The sequence below is a fragment of the Moschus berezovskii genome, chromosome 20, assembly GCF_049115385.1.
Source record: "Moschus berezovskii isolate FMDL1 chromosome 20, NW_MosBer_1.0, whole genome shotgun sequence".
NCBI classification, from domain to species: Eukaryota; Metazoa; Chordata; class Mammalia; order Artiodactyla; family Moschidae; genus Moschus; species Moschus berezovskii.
Genome location: NC_142479.1, coordinates 65940847 through 65962696, shown reverse-complemented (window position 1 = coordinate 65962696; position 21850 = coordinate 65940847). Strand labels below are relative to the sequence as shown.

At 44.4% G+C, this 21850-nt stretch overlaps 1 protein-coding gene across 3 annotated transcripts in view; it reads left to right on the top strand.

Annotated features, from left to right (window-relative positions):
* SEC14L1 (SEC14 like lipid binding 1) overlaps window positions 1-21850 on the top strand; it is a 47856-nt gene that overhangs the window by 10805 nt on the left and 15201 nt on the right. For all 3 annotated transcript variants that reach the window (XM_055408489.2, XM_055408490.2, XM_088829305.1), the window contains exons 3-5: window positions 20056-20205; window positions 20323-20454; window positions 21691-21819. In XM_055408489.2, coding sequence (XP_055264464.1) covers window positions 20056-20205; window positions 20323-20454; window positions 21691-21819 — 411 coding nt within the window. The remainder of the gene's footprint in view (window positions 1-20055; window positions 20206-20322; window positions 20455-21690; window positions 21820-21850) is intronic.

The window sequence follows — 21850 nt, the reverse complement described above, 5'->3', positions numbered from 1 at the left end:
CCACACAAAGAGCACACCCAGCAGAACACACGCAAGCACATTAAACACAATAAAACTCCTCTGAGAAGCTCTGCCTTTCCTCTGAACTGCTGCTTCTGAGGAATGCCACCGCCATGTGCCAACCCTAAGACCCGGAGCCCAGGCACCCCTGAAAGCCCCCACCCCTCCAGCCCCAGGGATGGCCGGACCCTTACCCGTCCACGGTGTCTGTTGACTTGGGTCTGAATCGTCCCCTCTGACGGTGTGGGCTCAGCCTCCATCACAGCTTTCTTCACGTCTTCTGGGCCCTGCATCCCAACCCTGTCTGCCCCACTCGCTTTTTCTCAGGGTTGCTGCCACCGAGTCTCCCAGTTGGACGTCTGACCACATTGCTTGCTAGTCTAAAATTCTCACGTGGCTGCACCCCACCTTCAAGATGAATTCAGATCCTTAGCTCCGTCCTGGCTTCTAAGCTTCCTTGTAGCCTCGTCTCCATAGGCGAGACCCCCACGTGCTCCCCGGTCGCGTCTCTGGGGTCACTGGCCGTCCCCAAGTGTGCATCTGTTGCTGGCTTCGTGCTGGAGGGCCTTTCTCCGTCCTTCCCTCACTGGTCAGATCGGCTCTCGGAGGAGTTCCCGCCCTGTGCTCTGTTGTCCCCCTGTCGCCTGGCTGGGCCCTGCAGCTTGTCACCTCTCCTTTCACACAAGCGTCGTCAGGGTGGGAACCAGAATGTTTTGCTTTTTCTCCTGAGCCTACCGAGAAGCCTCAGAAATGGATTTGTCTGAAGAATAAGCCAGTCTTGAGATGCACACTCTCGCTTCTGCCATTACCTTTGCTTCTGGGAGTGAAAATTTAACAGAAAGTCACATTGGAACATATTCTTTTGGTTGAATTTACTACTTATACTGTGTTTTGAAGGAATGATGCAATTTGGTTTTTGAGGAAGAGTTTATGTTCAGTGAACTGAAGCTTATAATTACTGTGTGAAGTGAAGTTGCTCAGTCGTGTCCGACTCTTTGCAACCCTGTGGACTATAGCCTACCAGGCTCCTCCATCGATGGGATTTTCCAGGCAATAGTACTGGAGTGGGGTGCCATTTCCTTCTCCAGGGGATCTTCCCGACCTAGGGATCGAACCCAGGTCTCCTGCATTGTAGACAGACACTTTACCATCTGAGCCACCAGGGAAATCCTAATTACTATAATTACTGTAGTTGTCTGAAAAACGTGTCCTGGTTTATGTATTACTTAGTGTTTGAGTGGCTTATTTCCCACAGTGATGAATTTGTTCAGCCAGTAAGTCATGTCTGACTCTTTGCGACCAAAAAACTTCCTTTCTGTGGTTCTCCTACAGAACCTAAAATTCATTTAAAAATTCTTGACTCTGATAGAATGGTATTCTAATTTTCTTTTTTCCATCTCTATAGGTTTAAACCTGGAAGTTGGTTATTACATGACCCTTTTTCTTAATTGAATAAGTTACTCTGTAACATTAGGTAATTCTAATCATAAAATGTGTTTCTTTTCCTAGTTTAGCACCTATCTGTCTTAAAAACCAAGTTCAGAACTAAAAGCTGCAAGGTATATATTTTAAGAAGTAAATTAATTTAAGAGATAGTTGTACTGCAGTATTTAGGCTATTAACATTTAGAAAGCACTTCCCTAAACACATCCTATCTTTATTTCATTTAACACAGAGTTAGTCTGGGATGTAAATTGTGACGGTTCGATATTCTCTTTCTCGGCTGCGTCAGGATTTCCAGGGCAGGCCCAGCAGTTGGGTTTCACGAGCCCCGGTTCTGATGTCTGTGCAGGTTGGAGGACCACTGGTTCGGATATCCTTAATTTGATTTGTACCGAATGGAGTAGGAAGAAAGAAAAGTGGTTTCAGTTATAACTTTTCCTTACTTGAAAATCTTCGAAAGGATAGATTCTTTTAACAGGTTGTGTAATAGAGACTCTCGTTAATTATACTTTCTTTAGAAGGATTTAGCCTGTACTAAAAGGAGGCTGTTTGCTTTATGTGCTTCTCCAGACTGTTCTTTGTGAGTTTATTTAGTGATACCAAAACTATGTTAACAAGCATGTGCCTGTTCTAACTGAATTATTTGTGTGGCTTTATTTGCTAATTTTCAGGTGGAGTATAAAAAAAGATTTATACTCTTTTTTTTTATGTGGTAAAATATACATAAAATTTACCATTTTAACTATTTCCAAGTGTACAATTTGGCTTCCCTGATAGCTCAGTTGGTAAAGAATCCACCTGCAATGCAGGAGACCCCTGTTTGATTCCTGGGTCAGGAAGATCCCCTGGAGAAGGGATAGGCTACCCACTCCAGTGTTCGTGGGCTTCCCTTTGTGGCTCAGCTGGTAAAGAATCCGCCTGCAGTGCGGGAGACCTGGGTTTGATCCCTTGGTTGGGAAGATCCCCTGGAGAAGGGAAAGGCAACCCACTCTAGTATTCTGGCCTGGAGAATTCCATGGACTGTATAGTCTATGGGGTCGCAAAGAGTCAAGACACGAGACTGAGTGACTTTCACTTTCACTTTCAAGGACATTCACAGGTTTTATGACCATCACCACCATTCATCTGCAGAACATTCTCATCTTCCCAAATGGAGATTCTGTCCCCATTAGACACTGACTCCCCATCCCCACCCCTCTCTCCTTTCTGTCTCTATAGATTTGACTATTTTAGGTACCTTTTATAAGAGAAATTACACAATGTTTATCCTTCTGTGACTTGTTTATTTCATTTAGCATATTGTCCTCACAGCTCCTTCATGTTGTAACATGTCAAAATTTTTTTCCTTTTTAGAGTTGAATAATCTTATATGTGTGTGTGTGTATACACACATACTCACTAGTTTGTTTATCCATTCTTTCATCGGTGGACAGTTGAGCTGTTTCCACTTTTTGGCTGTTGTGTTTACTGTTTAAAGTCTAGTTGATAGAGAAGGAAATAGCAACCCACTCCAGTGTTCTTGCCTGGAGAATCCCAGGGATGGCAGAGCCTGGTAGGCTACTGTCTGTGGGGTTGCACAGAGTCAGACACGACTGAAGCGACTTAGCAGCAGCAGCAGCAGCAATGCGTATATATGGAATCTAGAAAAATAGTACTGAGGAGCCTATTTGCAGGGCAGGGATAGAGAGGCGGGCATAGAGAGCAAACTTGTGACCACAGCAGGGGAAGGAGAGGGTGGGACGAACTGAGAGAGTAGGACTGAAATATTTACATTACCACACATAAAACAGAGAGCTAGTGGAAAGTTGCTGTATAACACATGGCGCTCAATCCAGTGCTCCGTGACAACCTAGAGCGGTGGGATGGGGTGGCGGGGTGGGAGGGAGATTCAAGAGGGAGGGGACATACGGATATTTAACGACTGATTGACGTTGTTGTATGGCAGAAACTAACAAAGTATTATAAAGCAATTATCCTCCAATTAAAAAAAAAAGTGTTACTGTATACCCAAGCTTGAGAATCACTGGTTTAAAGATAGCAAAATAAACTTTCTCTGAGATTTTCAAACATAAAAAAAATAAAAAATAAAGTCTAGTTGACTATTATATCAGCCAAAAATAAGTGCACGTCTCTCTAGATTTTTTTTTTTGGTCTTTGAATTCAAGCAGCGTATTTTATTCCACCTGTTCAAGATGCAGCTCTAGTTTGCATCTCACGGTTGCCTTTGCCGTTAGTTCATAACAAAAAAGAACAGCATCTGAAAGCAGGATGATGAGCTGGGGGGGTGCACTGTGGGGGGGTTCCCATCGGGAAGGAAGGGATGTGGTGGAGAGAACAGAAATGAGCACTTCAAGGTCCGTGAGGCACAACTTGTATAATTGGCGTTTAATAAACGGTGCTTGACAGGTATTTTCCTGATGGATTAAACCGACTCCTGCTATCAGCCTACTGATGATGGCGCTTTTATTCTGGTTCATGAGGCCGGATAATATTTCCATAGCTCATTACATTCTTTTATGTGGGCAAACACATGGCATCTATAAAAGCTGACAGCTGCAAGTCCCTGGAACACCAAATGCTCTTCTGAAGTCCACGGACTCATTTTTTACACTCTGGAAAAGTGAAACAGCGCTGTGCCAAATCCAACTTCATTTGAAGAAGAATATGCAAAATTGCTATTTTTATTGTCCCATATACTCAGTTTGCTATTAGAAAGTTTTATGGATTAGGAATAGTTTTGGAAAGTCCTGGCATGTTTTGGATTCTGTTGGATCATGAATCAGTCACTTGACTTTTAAATAAAAAAAACTAAGAGAAGAGAAACCCTTCATAACACTCCAGACATTCTTGTTTGCCTAGGGCTCGAGTAATTGTGGCCTGTGAAACATTTGTCCTTCAGGATTTATTGACAGTGACAGATATCTTAAGTATAAAGAGCTGCTTAAAGGTGTGTGTACCTCTGTGTTTTCTGACTAGTATCCTTTAATTTTCTAACTGGGATTGGTTAATGTTGTGCTTTTTATTTCAGTATACCATTATCTTCTTCATCCATTCATCTGTTGATGGACATTTAGGTTGCTTCCATGTCTTGATTATTGTAAATAGTGCTGCCATGAACATTAGAAGTGCACAGATCTTTTCAGATTATAGTTTTCTCCAGATACATGCCCAGGAGTGGGCTTGCTGGATTATATGGCAACTCTCGTTTCTTAAGGAACCTCCATCCTGTTTTCCATTGCGGCTGCACCAGCTTACATTCCTACCAACAGTGCAGGAAAGTTTCCTTTTCTCCACACCCTCCTAGCATTTATTTGTAGACTTTTTAATGAAGGCCAGTTCTGACTGGTGTGAGGTGATGTCATTGTGGTTCTGATTTGCATTTCTCTAATAATTAGCAGTGTTGAACATCTTTTTATGTGCCTGTCTCCCATCTATATGTCTTTGAAGAAAGTTAGGTCTCTTGAGGTCTTGTGTTCATTTTTTGACTGTGGTTGTTAGCCTAACAATACTGGTTCAATGGTTGAAAGCAAATACAAAAAGAATAGAGGTGGAATTAATATGTAAATAATGTGTTTGAGCCAAGTATACGCTAAGTTCCTTTGCAGACAGGGGGCTGTACAAATAAAGACTTAAATAGAGAGAAGTGGTAGGAGTGGTGAGTCACCAAACAGCATCCCTTGGTGAGGGCCTGCCAGGTTTGAAAGCAGCTGTGCCCTGCTGCTCAGTCCCACGTTGAAGGAGGACTTCGTCTTCAACAAATTGTCATCCTTCTCATTAAATGTATATTGTGTTAGTTTGAGTTTTATAATGGTATGAGTTTTTGCCTAGTTTGTACATATTTAAGTAACATTATAATGAAAAATAACTGGTCAATGCTAAAGGTCCAAGGAAACTTCCATCTTTTAAAAGGGATTACTCAAGCCATTTCTCTTGAGTTAGAGGTTTGGCTATACTTTCATGAATTCCAGATCCATCAATTCCTTAAATTGGGTTTTGTTTGACATGCAACCAAGGTTGAAACCAACCAGAGGTTGGAGAGGGGGATAAAGTTGAGTGGCTTGTTGGCTCAGCCGTTCTCAGGGGTAGTGGGCAGCCCTTCTACATGGTAGGTCATGAGTGATAGCTCTTTGACAGTTGTTTTAACTGAGTGTTGACTGGTGAGGCTGAGAGTGGAAACTTGAGATGGCAGTGTCTTCAACTTCCGGGTCTGACTGAGAGCTATGGAAACTGACACTGCTTCATCACCCTGTGGGAGAATGGTGGCGGCGGGTAGGGTGGAGGGGAATGTCCTTCTGTAAAGTTTGTGATTCTCATGGTCATGTTTCTTTTTCATGATGGAAATTTTCGATTGTGAAGTCCTCAAATACAACTGTATTATGTTTTGAACTTAAAGCTTAAACTTTTACATCTGTTTCACTGGAGATTGTTAGTCGTATGCTGCTAAGTCACTTCAGTCATGTCCGACTCTGTGTGACCTCACAGACGGAAGCCCACCAGGCTCCCCCATCCCTGGGATTCTCCAGGCAAGAACACTGGAGTGGGTTGCCTTTTCCTTCTCCAATGTGTGAAAGTGAAAAGTGAAAGTGAAGTCGCTCAGTTGTGTCCGACCCTTAGCGACCCCACGGACTGCAGCCTACCAGGCTCCTCCATCCATGGGATTTTCTAAGCAAGAGTACTGGAGTGGCTTGCCATTGCCTTCTCCCAGAGGCAAAGTAGGGCTGGAGCCATAGAGGGACGGGAAGCAATTTCCAAACAAGTTCTGCCTTCAGGGGTCTTCTTATCTCCTGGAGGGGAGTGGTAGGGCAGGCCTCTGCGCAGGGCCTTGGGCACCCCGTGGGCAGCTGAACCCAGTGTACAGCCCATTGGGGAGATCTGGTTGCTAGGCCCCCTGGGGGTCCCAGAGCTGAACCACCATTTAAGAAACACTTAAAGAACATCTAGAAGATCCAGGATTAAGGATGAACTTGTATGGGGTTCAGTGTGCCACTGTCTCATGCATGGCTCACGCTTACTTCGTGGGGTAGGCTCTTCTCCCCACTCTGCCCCCTTTGTTGAGATGTAATTGACATATAACATTGTGTTTGTGTGTGTGTGTGTTGTCACTTGAGTCGTGTCTGACTCTTTGCGATCCTATGGACTGTAGCCCGCCAGGCTCCTCTGTCCATGGGATTTCCCAAGCATGAATACTGGAGTGGGTTGCCATTTCCTTCTCCAGGAGATCTTCCCGCCCCAAGGATCAAACCTGTCTCTTTTGTCTTTTGCATTGACACGCGGGTTCTTTACCACTAGCGCCACCTGGGAAACCCTTAGTGTTTGTGTAAAGTGTGCAGTGTAATACTTTCTGTACATTGTGAAATGATTATCATAAAAGTTGACATCCATCACCTCACAGTTACACATTTTTTTCCCTTGTGATGATAAACTTTTAAGATCTCTTAGCAACTTTCAGATGTGCAGTACAGTGTCGTTAAGTATAGTCACCATGCCGGATATTACAGGAGTTACAACTGGGACTTAACAACTTTAGAGGTAGGCGCTTCTCTTATTCCACTTTACAAATGAGGAAACTGAGATTTAAACTGCTTGCCAAGTGACCTGGCAAGCAGTTTGCCCTGACTGCCTCGCCCACTGTCCGTGGTGCAGGTGCCGTGGTTCTGTGTGGCCGCACTCACACCCAGACCACCTGCAGCTTGGCTCACCTCCACACAAAGCCAGATCTCGCTTGTCAGCAGGACAGCCGCGGACCCTGGGCTTTTCTGATTTTTGGACAAAGCCGGTTTGCATTCTTTGCTTTGAGGTTCCTCCCCAGTCCTTCTCCCCCAGCCTCCTCCTCCCTCCTGCCTGATCTGTGCTGACCCGGTTCCCAGCCAGGCTGTAAGCTTCCCCCTCGTGCTCCATCTTTGGTGGCTTGCAGCCAGTCTTCCTCTTTTCTGTGACAGAAGGCTGGTGCTTGTAGGTGGTTCCACTGAGATTCAAATCGGGGCCTGCTGATGCATGAGCCCAGGCTCTCCGTCGGCTCTGCCTTCTGTCTCTCTGGTTGGTGTCTGCGTCCTGAAGTGACAGTGCTGGAGGCGAGGAGGGAGAGGACGCTGCGGGCCAGCTGAGTCCAGTACCTGAGAGTTGGGTGGGAGGGTGGGGGGCGTGGCTCGAAAGTTGCTAGGAGCTGTGAGTTTGAATCAGTTTGAGGCCGCGTGTGCTGGTGTGCTGGGTAGACAGTGGTACAGGGTTACCCGGAGAGGGCTTTGTCCTTGAAACAGTAGGTGACTCTCCAGGGCTGCGAGGATAGTCTGATGTTTACATTCATTCAGGCCGAGACGGGAGCTGAGCCACTGGTTTCCTGACGGGCGTTCTTTCCATCAGAATGTGTTGTGTTTCTTCCCTCTGTGGAACATGTTACTGCCGTTAGCTTTGAGCCTGATTCAGGGCTCCCTGTAACCAAAACCTTTCAGGGAACATCTTGTTTCCTCAGCAGTCCCTCTCCCCCGACTCATTTTATGAAAGTTCTCTTTCCAGCTTTGATCATGTTAATCTTCAGAGCCATATCTGCTTCTAGCAACTGAGTTTAGTGTAGAATTAATGAGTTATATTAAATCAATATATTTCCTGTATTTTCTTCATACTACAGAGGGAATATTTTACTCTCAATCCCTAAGTTGAAGTGGTATCATTTCTATCTTTATTTCTGTTGACTTTTTCTTTTTCCCTATAGAAGGAAAAAGACCTCTATGATATTATTCACACCTGGTTCCTTTTTTTTTTTTAAGTGGGTTAATTATAAACTAAAAATGGTTTCCAGTCAAGTCTCATGTTATTTACATCTTGTGTTTTTAGGGCAATGGAACGTAAAATTGTCATTTTAGCCTGGTGAGCAAGGATTTTGAGGGTGAATTTTTTTTTTTTAAAGCCATTCACATTAGGTTCTCTTCCTCTTTCTGTGCCAAGCTAAATCAGTTCCTGGACGGTGGGTGGCAGTGTCTTTGCTTAGTGGTCAGACACCTTTTTCCTCTTTTTTTGAGTATTGTACTTACTCTGTGTCAGGGCTGCCAAACACTCTTCCATTTTCTTTTTCTTAATCTTCTACAATTCTGCACATCAAAAATGAAGAAACTAACATGAAATTGAAGATGAAGAAGATGAATTACTCAACGATGCCAAGTAAGCTTCCCAAGGCCCTCTCTGGGACTGGAGCTGGGTCTTCTCTCCCAGGGCCCATCTCGTGAGACGTGATGCTGCTCTGGGTTCAGATTCCAGGACTTGGCTTCTCTCAACCTCTGTTTACTCATTTTAAAGTGGGGAGAAGCTCGTTTCATAGCAAGAGTCTGCCTAGTACGTGCAATAACCTCTGTGAACCTGCTTGCTCGGCGGCCGTGAAGGCTCCCCCTGCGCAAGCGGTGCTGGGGGTGCTGGTCCTGCCTTGTTGCCCCCTTCGTGAGAGCTCTCAGGCGGACAGGCCTGGTCTTTCCCTCCTGCATCCCAGTGCCTGTTCTGCAGTGCCTGTCGTGGGAGAGAATGTTGAATAAAGGATGTTATGAATTTCTCTAGGTTCTTCTTAGAAGAACTTTTTAATTTTCCAATAGCTCAGGTAGTTAATAGGCTATTACCTTTGGCCAAGGTGTTACTTGACTTTTTTTTTCATATTTAATAGATTATACTTTTTAGAGCAGTTTTAGGTTTGCATTACAGAAAATTGAGCAGGTAGTATGGAATTTCTGTATAACCCTCTACAGCTTCCCCTGTATTAACATCTTGTGTGGTGTGTTTCTTTCATTGGTGAGCCAGTGTTTGTATGTTATTAACTAAAATCTGTCATCTCCGTTAGGATTCACTGTGTGTTTTACAGGCCTTTGGGTTTTGACAAATGTCTAACGTCCACAGGACAGTGTCCTCGGAGTGGTTTCTCTGCCCTGACACTCCTCTCTGCCCCACCCTTCATCCCTGCCTTCTCTCCCCAACACTTGGCAGCCCTTGGTCTTTTTATTCTCTCGGTAGCGTTGCCTTTTCCAGTTATCAGAGAGTTGGGATCATACAGTCTGCAGCCTTTTCACATAAGCTTCTTTCAAAGCTGTAATCGTTTTAAGTTTCTCACACCTCTTTTTGTGGCTCGATAGTTCATTTCTCCTTATTGCTGAATAAGGTTCCGTTGTGTGGATGCACCGCGCACAGACTATTTATCCACTCACCTTTACTAGGACATCCTGGTTTCCTGTTTTGGGCAGTTATGAATAAAGCCTTGGTGCTGCTTTCCTTTTCACTTAACCTTGAGTTTTCCTGCTGTGCTGGTGATGGCAAATCAAGCTCCTTTATCAGGAAATACTGGTCACTATTAGAAATGCTTCCCAGAGTTGGCCTGCCAATTAAAACTATATGTATTCATGTTTTTATTGTTTTTTCTCCACTTTATTGAGATTGTAAGTGACAAATAATAAACTATATCTTTTAAAGATATATAATTGGATGAGTTTTGTTTTTTCCCCACTTTATTGAGATGTAAGTGACAAATAATAAACTATATCTTTTAAAGATATATAATTGGATGAGTTTTGACATGTGTATACCTGTGAGACCATCACCATAGTTAAGTTAGCACTTGAGTCAGCCAAGAAGGTCAGAGCAACTTCTTAAACTTGAAATGTGGCTAGTGAGACTGAGGGACTGAATTTTAATGTTGTTTAGTATTTAATTAAATTTAAATAGTCACATGTGGTTGGTGGCTGCAGATTATAGAAGAGGTGGCTCTAGAGCGCATCTGTTCATCAAGTAGAATGGTGGGGGTTACCCTCCTTATTTGCATTCGTGCTCTCCTCTCCTCCCCACTTCTTTCTTGGGTTAAATGTACGCAGTCAGATTTGTGTGTGTGCGTTAGAAGTGCATTTGTTGAGACCCCCTTGTGTAACAGAGAGCAGTTCAGTACAGGTGATAGTCCATTGGCCTTATGGTCCTTTCTGTTTTATTCAAAATTTTTATCCTTCACTGTTTTGACTGGTTGGCATTTAAAATAACTCTTGAGTTTTTGTGGGAAAATAATTAAATGGAACCCGTTACAGTTAATCACTTGGATCAGGAGTGGGCACACGACAGCCTGCTGTCTGTTTTTGTTCAGTTCAGTTGCTCAGTCGTGCCCGACTCTTTGTGACCCCACGGACTGCAGCACGCCAGGCTTCCCTGTCCATCACCAACTCCCGGAAATTACTCAAACTCATGTCCATCGCATCGATGATGCCATCCAACCATCTCATCCTCTGTTGTCCCCTTCTCCTCCTGCCTTCAGTCTTTCCCAGCATCAGTTTTCCCAGCGTCTGTTTTTGTACACCAGCTAAAATAGGTCTTTATGTTTTTTAGCAATTGGGAAAAATTCTAGACTGTTTCATGGCATATGAAGATACATGAAATTCAGATTCCGGTCTCTATAAATACAGTTTTATTGGAACCGAGCTCTATTCAGTTTGTTCATATATTGTCTATGGCTGCTTCTGTCCTCAAAAGGCAGACTTGAATATTTGTCACAGAGACTGTCTGGCCCAGAAAGCTGAAAATATTTACTGTTTGGCCCTTCACTTAGGTGAAAAGTTTGCGCACCCCTCTTCGATTTTTGAAGGCCTTTATGCAGACGTTGGAAATTTAACTTGAACACTGGACCTTTTGTATTCGATAGAAAGTTTGATAGTAGAGGATAATCAGTTGGATTGAAGCTCGTTTGTTTTCATTTTGAAAATACAGTTACTGATTTCTTTGGCTGCCTTGGGTCGTAGCTGTGGCACCTGGGCCCTCATTGTGGCGCACAGGCTCGGCAGTCGTGGCGCATGGGCTTAGTTGCTCTGCCACATAGGGGGTCTCAGTTCCCTGATCAGGGGTCGAACCCTTGTCCCCTTGCATTGCAAGGTGATTTCTTAACCCCTGGACCACCAAAGAAGTCCCTGCTTGTATTTTGAGTAATATATTTATAGGCAGAGGAATTTGTGAACGAATGAATAACATTTAGAGCCCTTGGAGCCACAGTTCCCAACGTGTGTTCTGAGGCAGTGCAGAGTACCTGTGAGCTCTAGGACAGTTTCAGTTGCTGAGGAAGCACCGTGATCCTCCACAGCTCGTAGACACTGCGCACTCTTGGTTCAGGGTGGCTCGCGGTTTCAGGGTCACACTGCGCGTCTTTCGATGGTGCTGCATCTTTGTGCGGCTGGGGCTGCGGTTGTTGCTGTGCACACTGGCTGTGCAGCGGGAGCGCAGAGCAGCGGAGTCAGAGGAGCACACACACAGCCTCAAATCACTCTCGCTATTCAGGACCGAAGCAAAAACGTTTTCTCCTTCAGCTTAATAAGTGCATTATTTTTCAAATGGTTACTAAGTTATTGAGACCCAAATGCTTTTTAAGTTGTTTGGACCCCATAATCTAATAAGTGGTATTTCCTTTGGCCTTGGGGCACTGTGAAAAAGTTGTCAAGATTCCACGGGTCCCATGAACCAAAATTTGGGAACCCCTGGCATTCTGTACCAGGTGACAGTACTTTAAGGACAGATGACTCCAGATAACCAATCAGAAAGAAATGTTATGCATGATTGTCTTCAAGATAATAAAGCCACTGGAAGTATGGAGCCCCCAGGCTATTGTCTGAAATGTCAGTCTTGAGATCTTTCAGAAACACGAAGCAGTTTGGACAAGTAAGGGCCATAGTTTTCTAATCTAAATTAACGTGCGCAAGATGCAGTTAGTCAAGCATACTGATTATCCTTTGAGTTTTATTTGAAAATCCAGTAGCTCTGTCAGTCTGTTAAAGCATGTTAACAATAGTTCTCATCCTTTAACAAAAACATTTCCTGTTGGGAACTCTTGGAGCAAAGGAGTGGATGTGAGGAAAGGGAACTGTGATGTATTGATGCAGAATCCCTCAGCGTTTCTTCCAGGGCCTGCCCGACCCCCTCTGTTGTGTAGAGTAATCACGATGAAATGGCTCCTTTATCAGAAGTAAACAGCGCTGGTTAAATCATTGTGTGCCAACTGCGAGGGTAGGTGTTGGGAGAAAAGGATGTGTTCCTGGTTTAAAAAAAATTGTCTAAAATATTTGTAGTTGCGAGCATTCTGGTGCATCCTGTGTGTGAGCTGTGCTCTCACCATCTGTTCTTCCAGCCGTAATTGTGCCTTCCGCAGTCGTCACACAGTCACATTTCAGTGAGAAGGCTCTAGCAAAGAAATCCACCTCCTTTGCTGGGTTGCATGAGTCTCTTAAATGCCCTTTCCTTAGGCCTGTGGCATCATGGGTTGAACTGAGGTCTTTCTCAGACTAAATACTGCCTCTGGAAAAAGGGTGTTATTGGGATCATGGAATCTGAGGTTGTGTAAAATGAAATTCATAATTTAAGCTTTAGATATGTTTGATCTTAGAGGGGAAATGGCTTGAGGCACATTAAATTTTTATATGTGTCTTTTTAGTTTTAGTATATTCATTATATTTTCTTGTTTGATCTTACTAGCGGGTTTCAATCCTGTTATTGTGACTTGCTGTATTGGTCCATCTGAAGACTGGGAATGGAGGGAAGTGACTCTGGGATAAATACAGAACTTAGCTAATATAGTTGTGTGTGCCATTTTACCATGGTTCATTTGCTGGTCTTGTACTGCTCTGAAGATAGCTAATCTGATTGGGTTGTCAGTAAGTAATTGTATGAATGAAGTATATGTTATGACTAACTGAATTATAACTTTTCCTTCAAAGGGCAGATATCCACAGATTTTGGTTTTGTTACTATCTTGTTAAGTATGAGCAGTTATTCACAAATAGCATCTGATTTGGAACCTGAGTTTCGAGATGGAGCACGAGGGCCCACCCAGGGCTGAATTGTGACAGCACAGGGCCCCTGGGTTCCCTGGGTCGTTGTCACTTGTCATATCTGCAATTGGCTTAGGTGGTCATCTTGCATTTGAGTTTCAGCCACAGACTCATTCAGCTTGGCTGACTTTCGGTTCTACTCCTGTTCCCCCCAACCCGGAATATCCCCTTCTCTGCAGGTTACTTCTCTAAAGCTGCCCGCCCTTCAAGACCCCCTGCAGACTACTGCCTCTGCGAAGCCTCTGGAGCCACCCAGCCATGGCGCTGTTGTTCAGCCCACCCCGCGTTGCTCACTTCCCCTTGGGGGCCCCTGCTGCCTTGTGTACAGTCGCGTGTTCCTATGTCTTCCACTTGTGTGTTCTCTAGGACCTTGGCATAGGGCTGCATATACAGGCCCTCTTTACATATGTGTAATTTGAGAGGCAGAATTAATAGAAATGTTACTCTTAGGGATTTGGGTCAATTTGTCACATTTTCTTGATGGGCTGTATATTTTTTTGAGCACCAGCAACCCGGGTTCGATCCCTGGGTCGAGAATATCCCCTAGAGTAGGAAATGGCAACCCACTTCCAGTATTGGAAGGAGCCTGGTGTGCTACAATCCACAGGGTTGCATAGAGTCGGACACGGCTGAGCAACTAACAGTTCACTTTATGACTTCAATTTCTAAGAGAGTCTAAAGCGACAATTAACTTTTTCACTCACTGATTCTTCCAGTGTAAACCTGAGCTGTTTATGAAGGTCATGTCTGGTGCTATAGGATAGCCAAGTTTCTCCATGGAAAGCAGCTGGCTTAGTTTGTTGGCTAAATTGGTTATGAACAGAGTTCAATTTAAAGGTGGGTTCTTTAAATGGAATTTCTTTCAGATGGGTTTTCCTGGCAGAACGCAATGTTAAGCTTATTAATTCACAGGTTGAAATGTCTTCACTGAAATATGGTTTTCTTTAGCACAGTACTAGCTTTTAGTATATCACAATTGCATTCAAAGGTTGGTTAAAAACTGAAAGTACTGTTGCCAAGCTCCCAAATTGCAGGCTCAGAAATCCCTTTTGAAAGAGGAAGGGTGGGTGTCGGAAGGTAGGAGGGAGCTGTCACCGAGAAGCGGCCCTCCTCTCAGAGGCGAGTGGGAAAGGCCATGGGGCTGCTTTTACCGTCGGAACGACCGCTGTGTTAGAGAGAGCCAGCAAATGACTGCAGTGTTATTTTTCTTCCAAGTAATTTTTCCTTTTAAGAGGAAACATCAAAGAACATGCCTCTCCCTCTGAAGCAATTACTTCTGGAAGACTTACTCTCCTTCAGCCTTTCTTGGTTTTTGTATTAGATAAATATTGTGTGATTAGGAAATGACTTGATAGTACTGCAGATAGTTGGCACACACACAAAAAAGGCATTTGAAAGTTCCCTTGGCTCTTCTTTCTGATTCAGCGATTGGAACCTGGTGATGGTTGAAACATGGGGTTCTTCCTCACTTCTGGAGATTTTCTCCTGCAGCAATAAAATGGAAGGCCTGCAAGTATGGGCTCTTTGGCCCAAACAGGGTTTTAAAAATAGGGTCACTTCGTAAAATCGGGATTTAGAAACCAGAAGCTTGAGTTCCCTGGGCCTGTGTCTCCCCTCCGAGTGACAGCCAGCCGCCAGGGGAGGAGGCCTCGTGAGGAGGGCCCCCTGGACTGCACACCTGACCTCTGCCTTGGGCTGGGGCTGTGGGCACACCTAACCTCGTATACAGTTTCACGTATAAAATGTGACAGTGTGGTATTTAATCAGTTATGTGCAGAGGCACTGTTGGTTTTCATGTGAATTTTCCCTGTTAATATTTTTCCCAACTTTCTATTTTGAAAAATTTCTATTAAAAAAGTTGATGAACTATAGTGAGTACCTGTACACATTTCACCTAAACTGACATGTTTGTTTTATTTTGTTCTTTCCCACACATACACCATTTTTTTTTCCTTAGAACCACTTGAAAGTAAGCTGTATATATCTTAATACTTTTGCCTTAAATACTGAAGAATAGATGTTCTCCTATGTAACTGTCATTATCACAACTGAGAAATCTGATACTGATAGAATAATACTACTTAATATGTAATTAATACTCCTTAATATGGTCGCATTTCCTTAACTAGTCTCTAGAGCTATGTTTATTCTAGTCCAGGAGCCAGGGCAGCTTTTGCATTCGATAATCCTGTCTCTTCAGCTGTCTTAATTCTAGATACTTCCCTGCTTTCTTTGTTCATCAAGACATTGGCAGTTTTTCTTTTTTCAAATTTTTGGCCACTCTTATGGTATATGGGATATTGGTTCCCTGACCAGAGATTGAACCCACGCCCCCTGCATTGGAGGGCGGAGTCTTAACCACTGGATCCACCAGGGAAATCGACAGTTTTTCTTGTTTAAAGGTCTGGGCCGGTGGTTTTGCAGAATATTCCATGGCTGGGTTTGTTTGGTTGTTCCTCTAGATTAGCTTCAGTTTGCCATTTGCATCATGAAGACTTATGCTTGCGTGTGCTTCCACTGCATCCAACAGATTGTCAAGTTGTTCCCAGACAGTCATTTGGTAAAGGTGATGACTACTAGATCTTTCCATGACAGTGGTTCTGTTGTGCCTTTGTCACTCATAACTAGCAGGATCATAATTTGAGGCTGTGGTGTCATCCAGCAAGTCCCTTTCTGTAGCATCCCTTGATGATCCTTGCTTGAATCATTTATTATAAATTGATGGTTGCAGAATGTGGTTTTTCTAATTCTGTCATTCTTTCTGTGATTATTAGATGATCTTTTTCTGTTAAATTTCCTTCCCTGCCCATTTTTCTTGAGTATTTCTAGATGGTTTATAATGCTTTATCACCTTTTTTCTTTCTGGTGCTCCAGTTATCTGGGGATTGACAAGGGGAACCCATTCGGGCTGGTTCCCCATCAGTCATTGAGCACTTTCTTGATTTCTGGTAAGATATGCTTCAGACTCACCTTGACCTTTATTTACTCCAGACTTGTAATCAGCCTTTCCTCCAAGGAGCACAGCTTCCTTTTTAGTAGGGAGTGGTATTTGGAAAATAGGAACTGGATGTCAAGTTTGCTTATTGCGGCTGAGGTGTCATATCTTCGAGGCCCTTCCAGATAGAGCTAGAATGTAAATGCTTTTAATAAAATATTTTAATAGAGTTAGAATGCTTCTAATTTTCAGAGGCTTCAGAAACTTTATAGGTTTTAGTTTGTGCTGAAAAACTAGGGTAGTAGCGGTGGTTGTTTAGTCACTAAGTCGTGTCCTACTCTTTGCGACCCAATGGATCGTAGTCTGCTAGGCTCCTCTGTCCATGGGATTTCCCAGGCAAGAATATTGCTGATATCCTGAGCAATTCCAGAGACTAGAGTTTTGTCAGCTTCTTTCAGTCTTCCTTTCCCTTAATCCTCTACAAAGTTAAGAGTTTTCTGAGCTAACAGTATACAAAATAGCCTCACATATCTCCTAAAGATGAGCCAGGGTAAGTGAGCACAGAAACACAAAGCTGGATTCATTGATTTATTTAGGAAGCTCTTATTCCCTGTTTCAAAAAGTGTTTATTGAACAGTGACTCTGTTTCAGACATTGAGTAAGGTCCTTCTTCTGGATAATCAAAGAGAAGTAGGACTTGGTCTCTGCCCTGTAGCCGAGTGTCACCCTGCCTCTGGTGGCAGGGTGACGCGTGGAGGGAGGAGGCTAGATGCTTACTAACCACTTTCCACATGGGCAGGGCTTTGGAGAGGAACATGCCGACTCCTGTGTTAGTGGCTCTTTAGCCTGGATACCTCAAATACCATCTGGTTGGGGCATACCGAAGTGAAAATGAATGTCTCAGCGAATACGAGTCTATGTGGAGGGATAGATTTACAGAGAATGGAAAGTTTTTTCTGTTTTAAATTCAAGGCTAGCCTGTGTGGGTAATGCCTTATGCTGACCACTCTATTTCAGGAATTTAAAGGATGTTGTGGGTATTTTGCAGATGATATAATAGGTACTTAAGTGGTAGAGAACCGAGTGTTTCTTGCTAAGGACTTCTCTACCCTTTATGTAACTTGAGAATTGTTTTCTTTGAAACCCTTGTAGTCTCAGTTTCTTGACATGTCATAGTGCTGGAATGTACAAAGCCTTTTTTTTTTAATGTAGGAAAATTGAGAAGTCAGTTTAGACAATGTCAGTGTGTAAGACAAAGGATACTCAGCAGTTTTTTTTCCTAGAATTGTGTGTGTGCAGTATCTAACACTGACAAATTTTAGGGCCTCATTGAGGCCTAAATTATCTGAGGTATGATCTCAGCAGTTAAATAAACTTCTTAAATGTTGTTTATTATAAAAGGCATGAAGAGAATTTTCCCGTGATTTATATCCCATGCTAGCAGTTACGGGATTCGGAATATATTTGAATAAAGGGGAGTAGATAAGTATGAAGAATGTATTTTCAAGTCCCAAAGTAAAAACATTTAAAAAGCAAATACAGTTGGTCACCACGTGAGCTCTGCCTCCCTTCCAGACCCTCTGGTCACATGGTGGCATCCCCTCCTTTCCCACGGGGAGGGCAGCTCCAGGAAGGCAGGGCCTTCTGTTGGTCCTGGCCCCGCCACCACACACACACACACGCACCCACCCTGGGGGCCTGGCCACGTGGTTGGTGCTGAGCAGGAGCGTGGCAGTCACAGTGCAGGTCACCAGTTCCCTCCTCTGCTGGCTGCTCACCCCGAGGTTTCCTCAGAGTCGCACTCCTGGGTTCTCTTCCCTGAAAATGCTGTCCCCTCATCACTGACCATGCACAGACCTTTCCACGCTGAGGCCCAGCGTTTCCGCCTCCTCTCCCTTGAAGCCTTTGAAGCCTCCATCCCTCCAGGCTGTTTACTCTTCTCCTTGCGCCCTTAGAACGCTTGCCTGTTCTTAGGACACTTGTGTGTTGCCCTGGCTCCATTTCCTGAACTGCCTGCGTCCTCTTCCCCTCCTGCACATGTTGCCTAGCTTGGTGCTTTGAAAATGTGGACAGCAGGAGTGCGGCATACATGTTTCAGACGGGAAACCTTATAATGTGATGGAGAGAAGATGTGCTACATACAGAAAACCGAGTCACTTGGGGTGAAATGGTCATGAGCATCCTGGGGGGGGAGCTGCTCGGTGGCTCTGGTGTTTCACGGGGCCTCTTGTGACCGCTTGTGGAACTTCTCCAGGAAGACCGACCTTTTAGCATGATGGTGCTCTGAAACTGCTCCCACTGTTCTAGAGGTAAAGTCCGGGCAGCGTGTGCCACTTCCACACTGTGATGATCTTCTCAGCTCCGTAAGTGTCCTCCTCAGATCCGCGCTTGGTGGTCATTAGTTCTCAGCTGGGACGTCTCAGTTCCGCTTGTCCTGTTTCCCCTGCAGCCTCAGAGGGGAGTGGCATCTGTCAGTCACCGCAGTGCCTGACTTCTGGGGGAGCAGAGCTGAGCAGCGAGCCTCGGGCTTCCTTTTCCAGGCGTCTTCTCGCCGCCAGACGCTTGTCACCCCGGGTCCTGTGGTTCCCTGCTCATCCACGCTGTGAGCCACTGCGTGGCTTCAGTTATCTTTAGATCAGTAATCTTCACGGATGGCTGTGGAGCAAAACGAATCTGGTGCCTATGTGCATTTTCTAAAAGTTTGGACAAATTATATAGCAAATCTTCCTTCTTTTAAGTTTTTGTATTTTGAAATAATGATAGACTTAGAGGATATGAATAGCATATTATTCCCAAGAAATATCATGGGGTGATTCCACATGCTCTCAACTCATTTTTCCCCCCGATAGTAACATCCAAAGAGATTGTCATTCAGCATCACAACCAGGATGTCAACACAATGCAGTCAGGAGACAGAGCGTCTCCCAAGGGTTCCCCTCCTGCTACCCTATTACAGTCACACCGACTCCCCTCTCGTCCCCTGGCAACCACTAATCTGTTCTGCATTTCTATAATTTTGTCATTTCAAGAATGCTACAGGGACTTCCCTGGTGGTCCAGTGGTTAGGACTCTGCCTTCACTACCAAGGGCCCACGTTTCATGTTTGATCCCCGGTCCTGGAACTCAGGTCCTACAAGCTGCATGGTGTAGTCAAAAAATAAATTTTTAAAACTACGTTACAAACATATTTAAGTTCATAATCCATTTTGAGATAGTTTTTATAAGTATGGGGTTCATCAAGTTCCTTTTTTTCCCCCTATGGATGTGTAATTTCTCTAGTCATATTTGTGAAAAGGCCATCCTTCTTCCATTGAATTTGCTTTAGCAGCTTTGTTGGGGGAACACGAGTTGGGGGCACATTTGTGTGGGTCAGTTTGTGGCTCCCTGCTCTGCCCACTGAGCTCTGTGTCTTTCCCTCCACCCGTGCATACAGTCTGCATTCCTGTAGCTGCACAGTGAGCGTTCATACTGAGATGGGAAGGGGTGCTTCCCACCATAGTCTTCTTTTTCAAAATTGCTTTAGCTATTTTCGTTCTTTCACCGTTCGGTGTAAGTTTTAAAGTACTCTTGTCCATAAGCTGCAAAACAAAATCTTACTGGGATTTTAAAGGAATTATGTTAAACCTCTCTATCCATATGGGGAGAACTGATATCTTTACTGTGTTAAGTCTTCCAATCCATGCACACAGTATGTCTTTTTCTTTTTTCAAACGATGAAAGTTTAAGGTGTAAAGATGAAGGTAGCTATGATGTAACTGTTGATGTGTATGAAGAGGTGCCTTTATTCCAGGGAGACCATCAATGCCAGACTGTGTATCTTCGTTCAGTTCCTTTTTTTCAAAATTGTATTCACAGGCCTATGAAAGGAGGTTCCCCACGTGTCCTTTGATTCCAATGTTTGTGGACAGTGACACTGTGAATGAATTCAGGAGTGAAGATGGGGCTATTCACGTTATAGAAAGGCGCTGCAAACTGGATATAGATGCTCCTCGACTGCTGAAAAAGGTAACTGGAAAGGACACCTTGAAAGGCAGTCCCCCCAAAACCAAAATGAATTTGTGCTTATTGCTTCTGTTGCACTTGGGTGTTATTCATTAACCCTTTTTCCTTTCTGTTTTGAAGATTGCAGGAGTTGATTACGTTTATTTTATCCAGAAAAACTCACTGAACTCTCGGGAACGTACTTTGCACATTGAGGCCCACAACGAAACGTTCTCCAATCGGGTCATCATTAACGAGCACTGCTGCTACAGCGTGAGTAGCCGCGCCGCTGGAGGTGGGCGGTGGGGGCGTGGCCTCCTGAGAGCCGCCCGCGTCGCGTTCGCAGTGCGTGTCTTCGTCTGAGAGGGCAGTTCTCCGTCACACACAGTCACTGGTTTCTGATGCGTGGGATCAGCGGGGTGGCCTCTGGGGTGTCCTGCAGAAGGGACTGCATTGTTGTGGCAGTTAAGGTGGCCAAGTGACGCCCTGGTTTGTTCTTTAACATAAACGCGCCTCGTCGTTTCTGGCCACGCTAACGCTTCTGAATTGTGTGTCCCTCTGAGATTGGATCTGAGTGCGTTCATCTTCCCCCCCGCCCCCCTTCCTTGTTCGCCACCCAGAGCAGGAACTCCTCTGACCGGAGCATTGGAAGAACCCAGCAGGTCTCTCGCTTCACCCTCACCTTGCTGTGTATCCTTGACACTGAACCCAGAGTGATCCATTTACAGTGTGTCAGATCACGTCATGCTTTCTCAGGGCTCAAGAGCTCTGCAGTGTCTGCAGTTCACTCAGAGGAAAAAGCCAAGCCTCACAGTGGCTCCCGAGGCCCTGCATTTTCTCTCACTCTCTCCTCTGTCTGTCTGCCTCGTGCACTGGCCTGCCCGCCATCTCACAGCCTCTGATCACGTCGGTGTGCTTCCCAAAGGGCCTCTGGCCTCTCTACGCCCTCTGCCCCCAGACCTCTGCTCGATGTCCATCCTTACCTCCTGCGGGCTTCGCTCAGATCTGCCTTTCTCAATGAAGCCAGCCCTGAGCATCCTATTTAATTCTGTAACTGCCCTCCAGTCCTTTTAACCCTGCTGCCAACTTTCCTTTTTTCCATAGTGCTTATCTTCCAGCATTGATGAAACTTCTTACCTGTTGTGTTTATGGCCAGCTGCCAGTCTTCTTCTGCTAGACTGTAACCTTCACAAGGCAGGGATCTTGGTTTCGTTCGTGATAGAGAACACTCCTCGATAAACACGGTGAAGGAGTGACTAAATGAGTGACACAGCCAAGCGTGAAGAGCAAGCTCTCCTTTTAACGGTCACTTTTCGAAGGTTTTAGAAACATCTGAGCTTTTTCATAGTTCTGAACCTCTCTGTAATGTTTCCATCTGCTATTTTCATGATAATACCAATGTTGGTAAAATAAGTGTTTCTTTTCCCCTTGGTACCAGTGAACTGAGGAGCAAATAATATTCCCAGTTGTCAGTATAATTAATGAAAATACTTTCTGTTTTACGTGCAGGTTCACCCTGAAAATGAAGACTGGACCTGTTTTGAACAGTCAGCAAGTTTAGATATTAAATCTTTCTTTGGTTTTGAAAGTACAGTAGAAAAAATTGCAATGAAACAATATACAAGCAACATTAAAAAAGTGAGTGTCCCTTGGGGTTTTATGGAGAGGG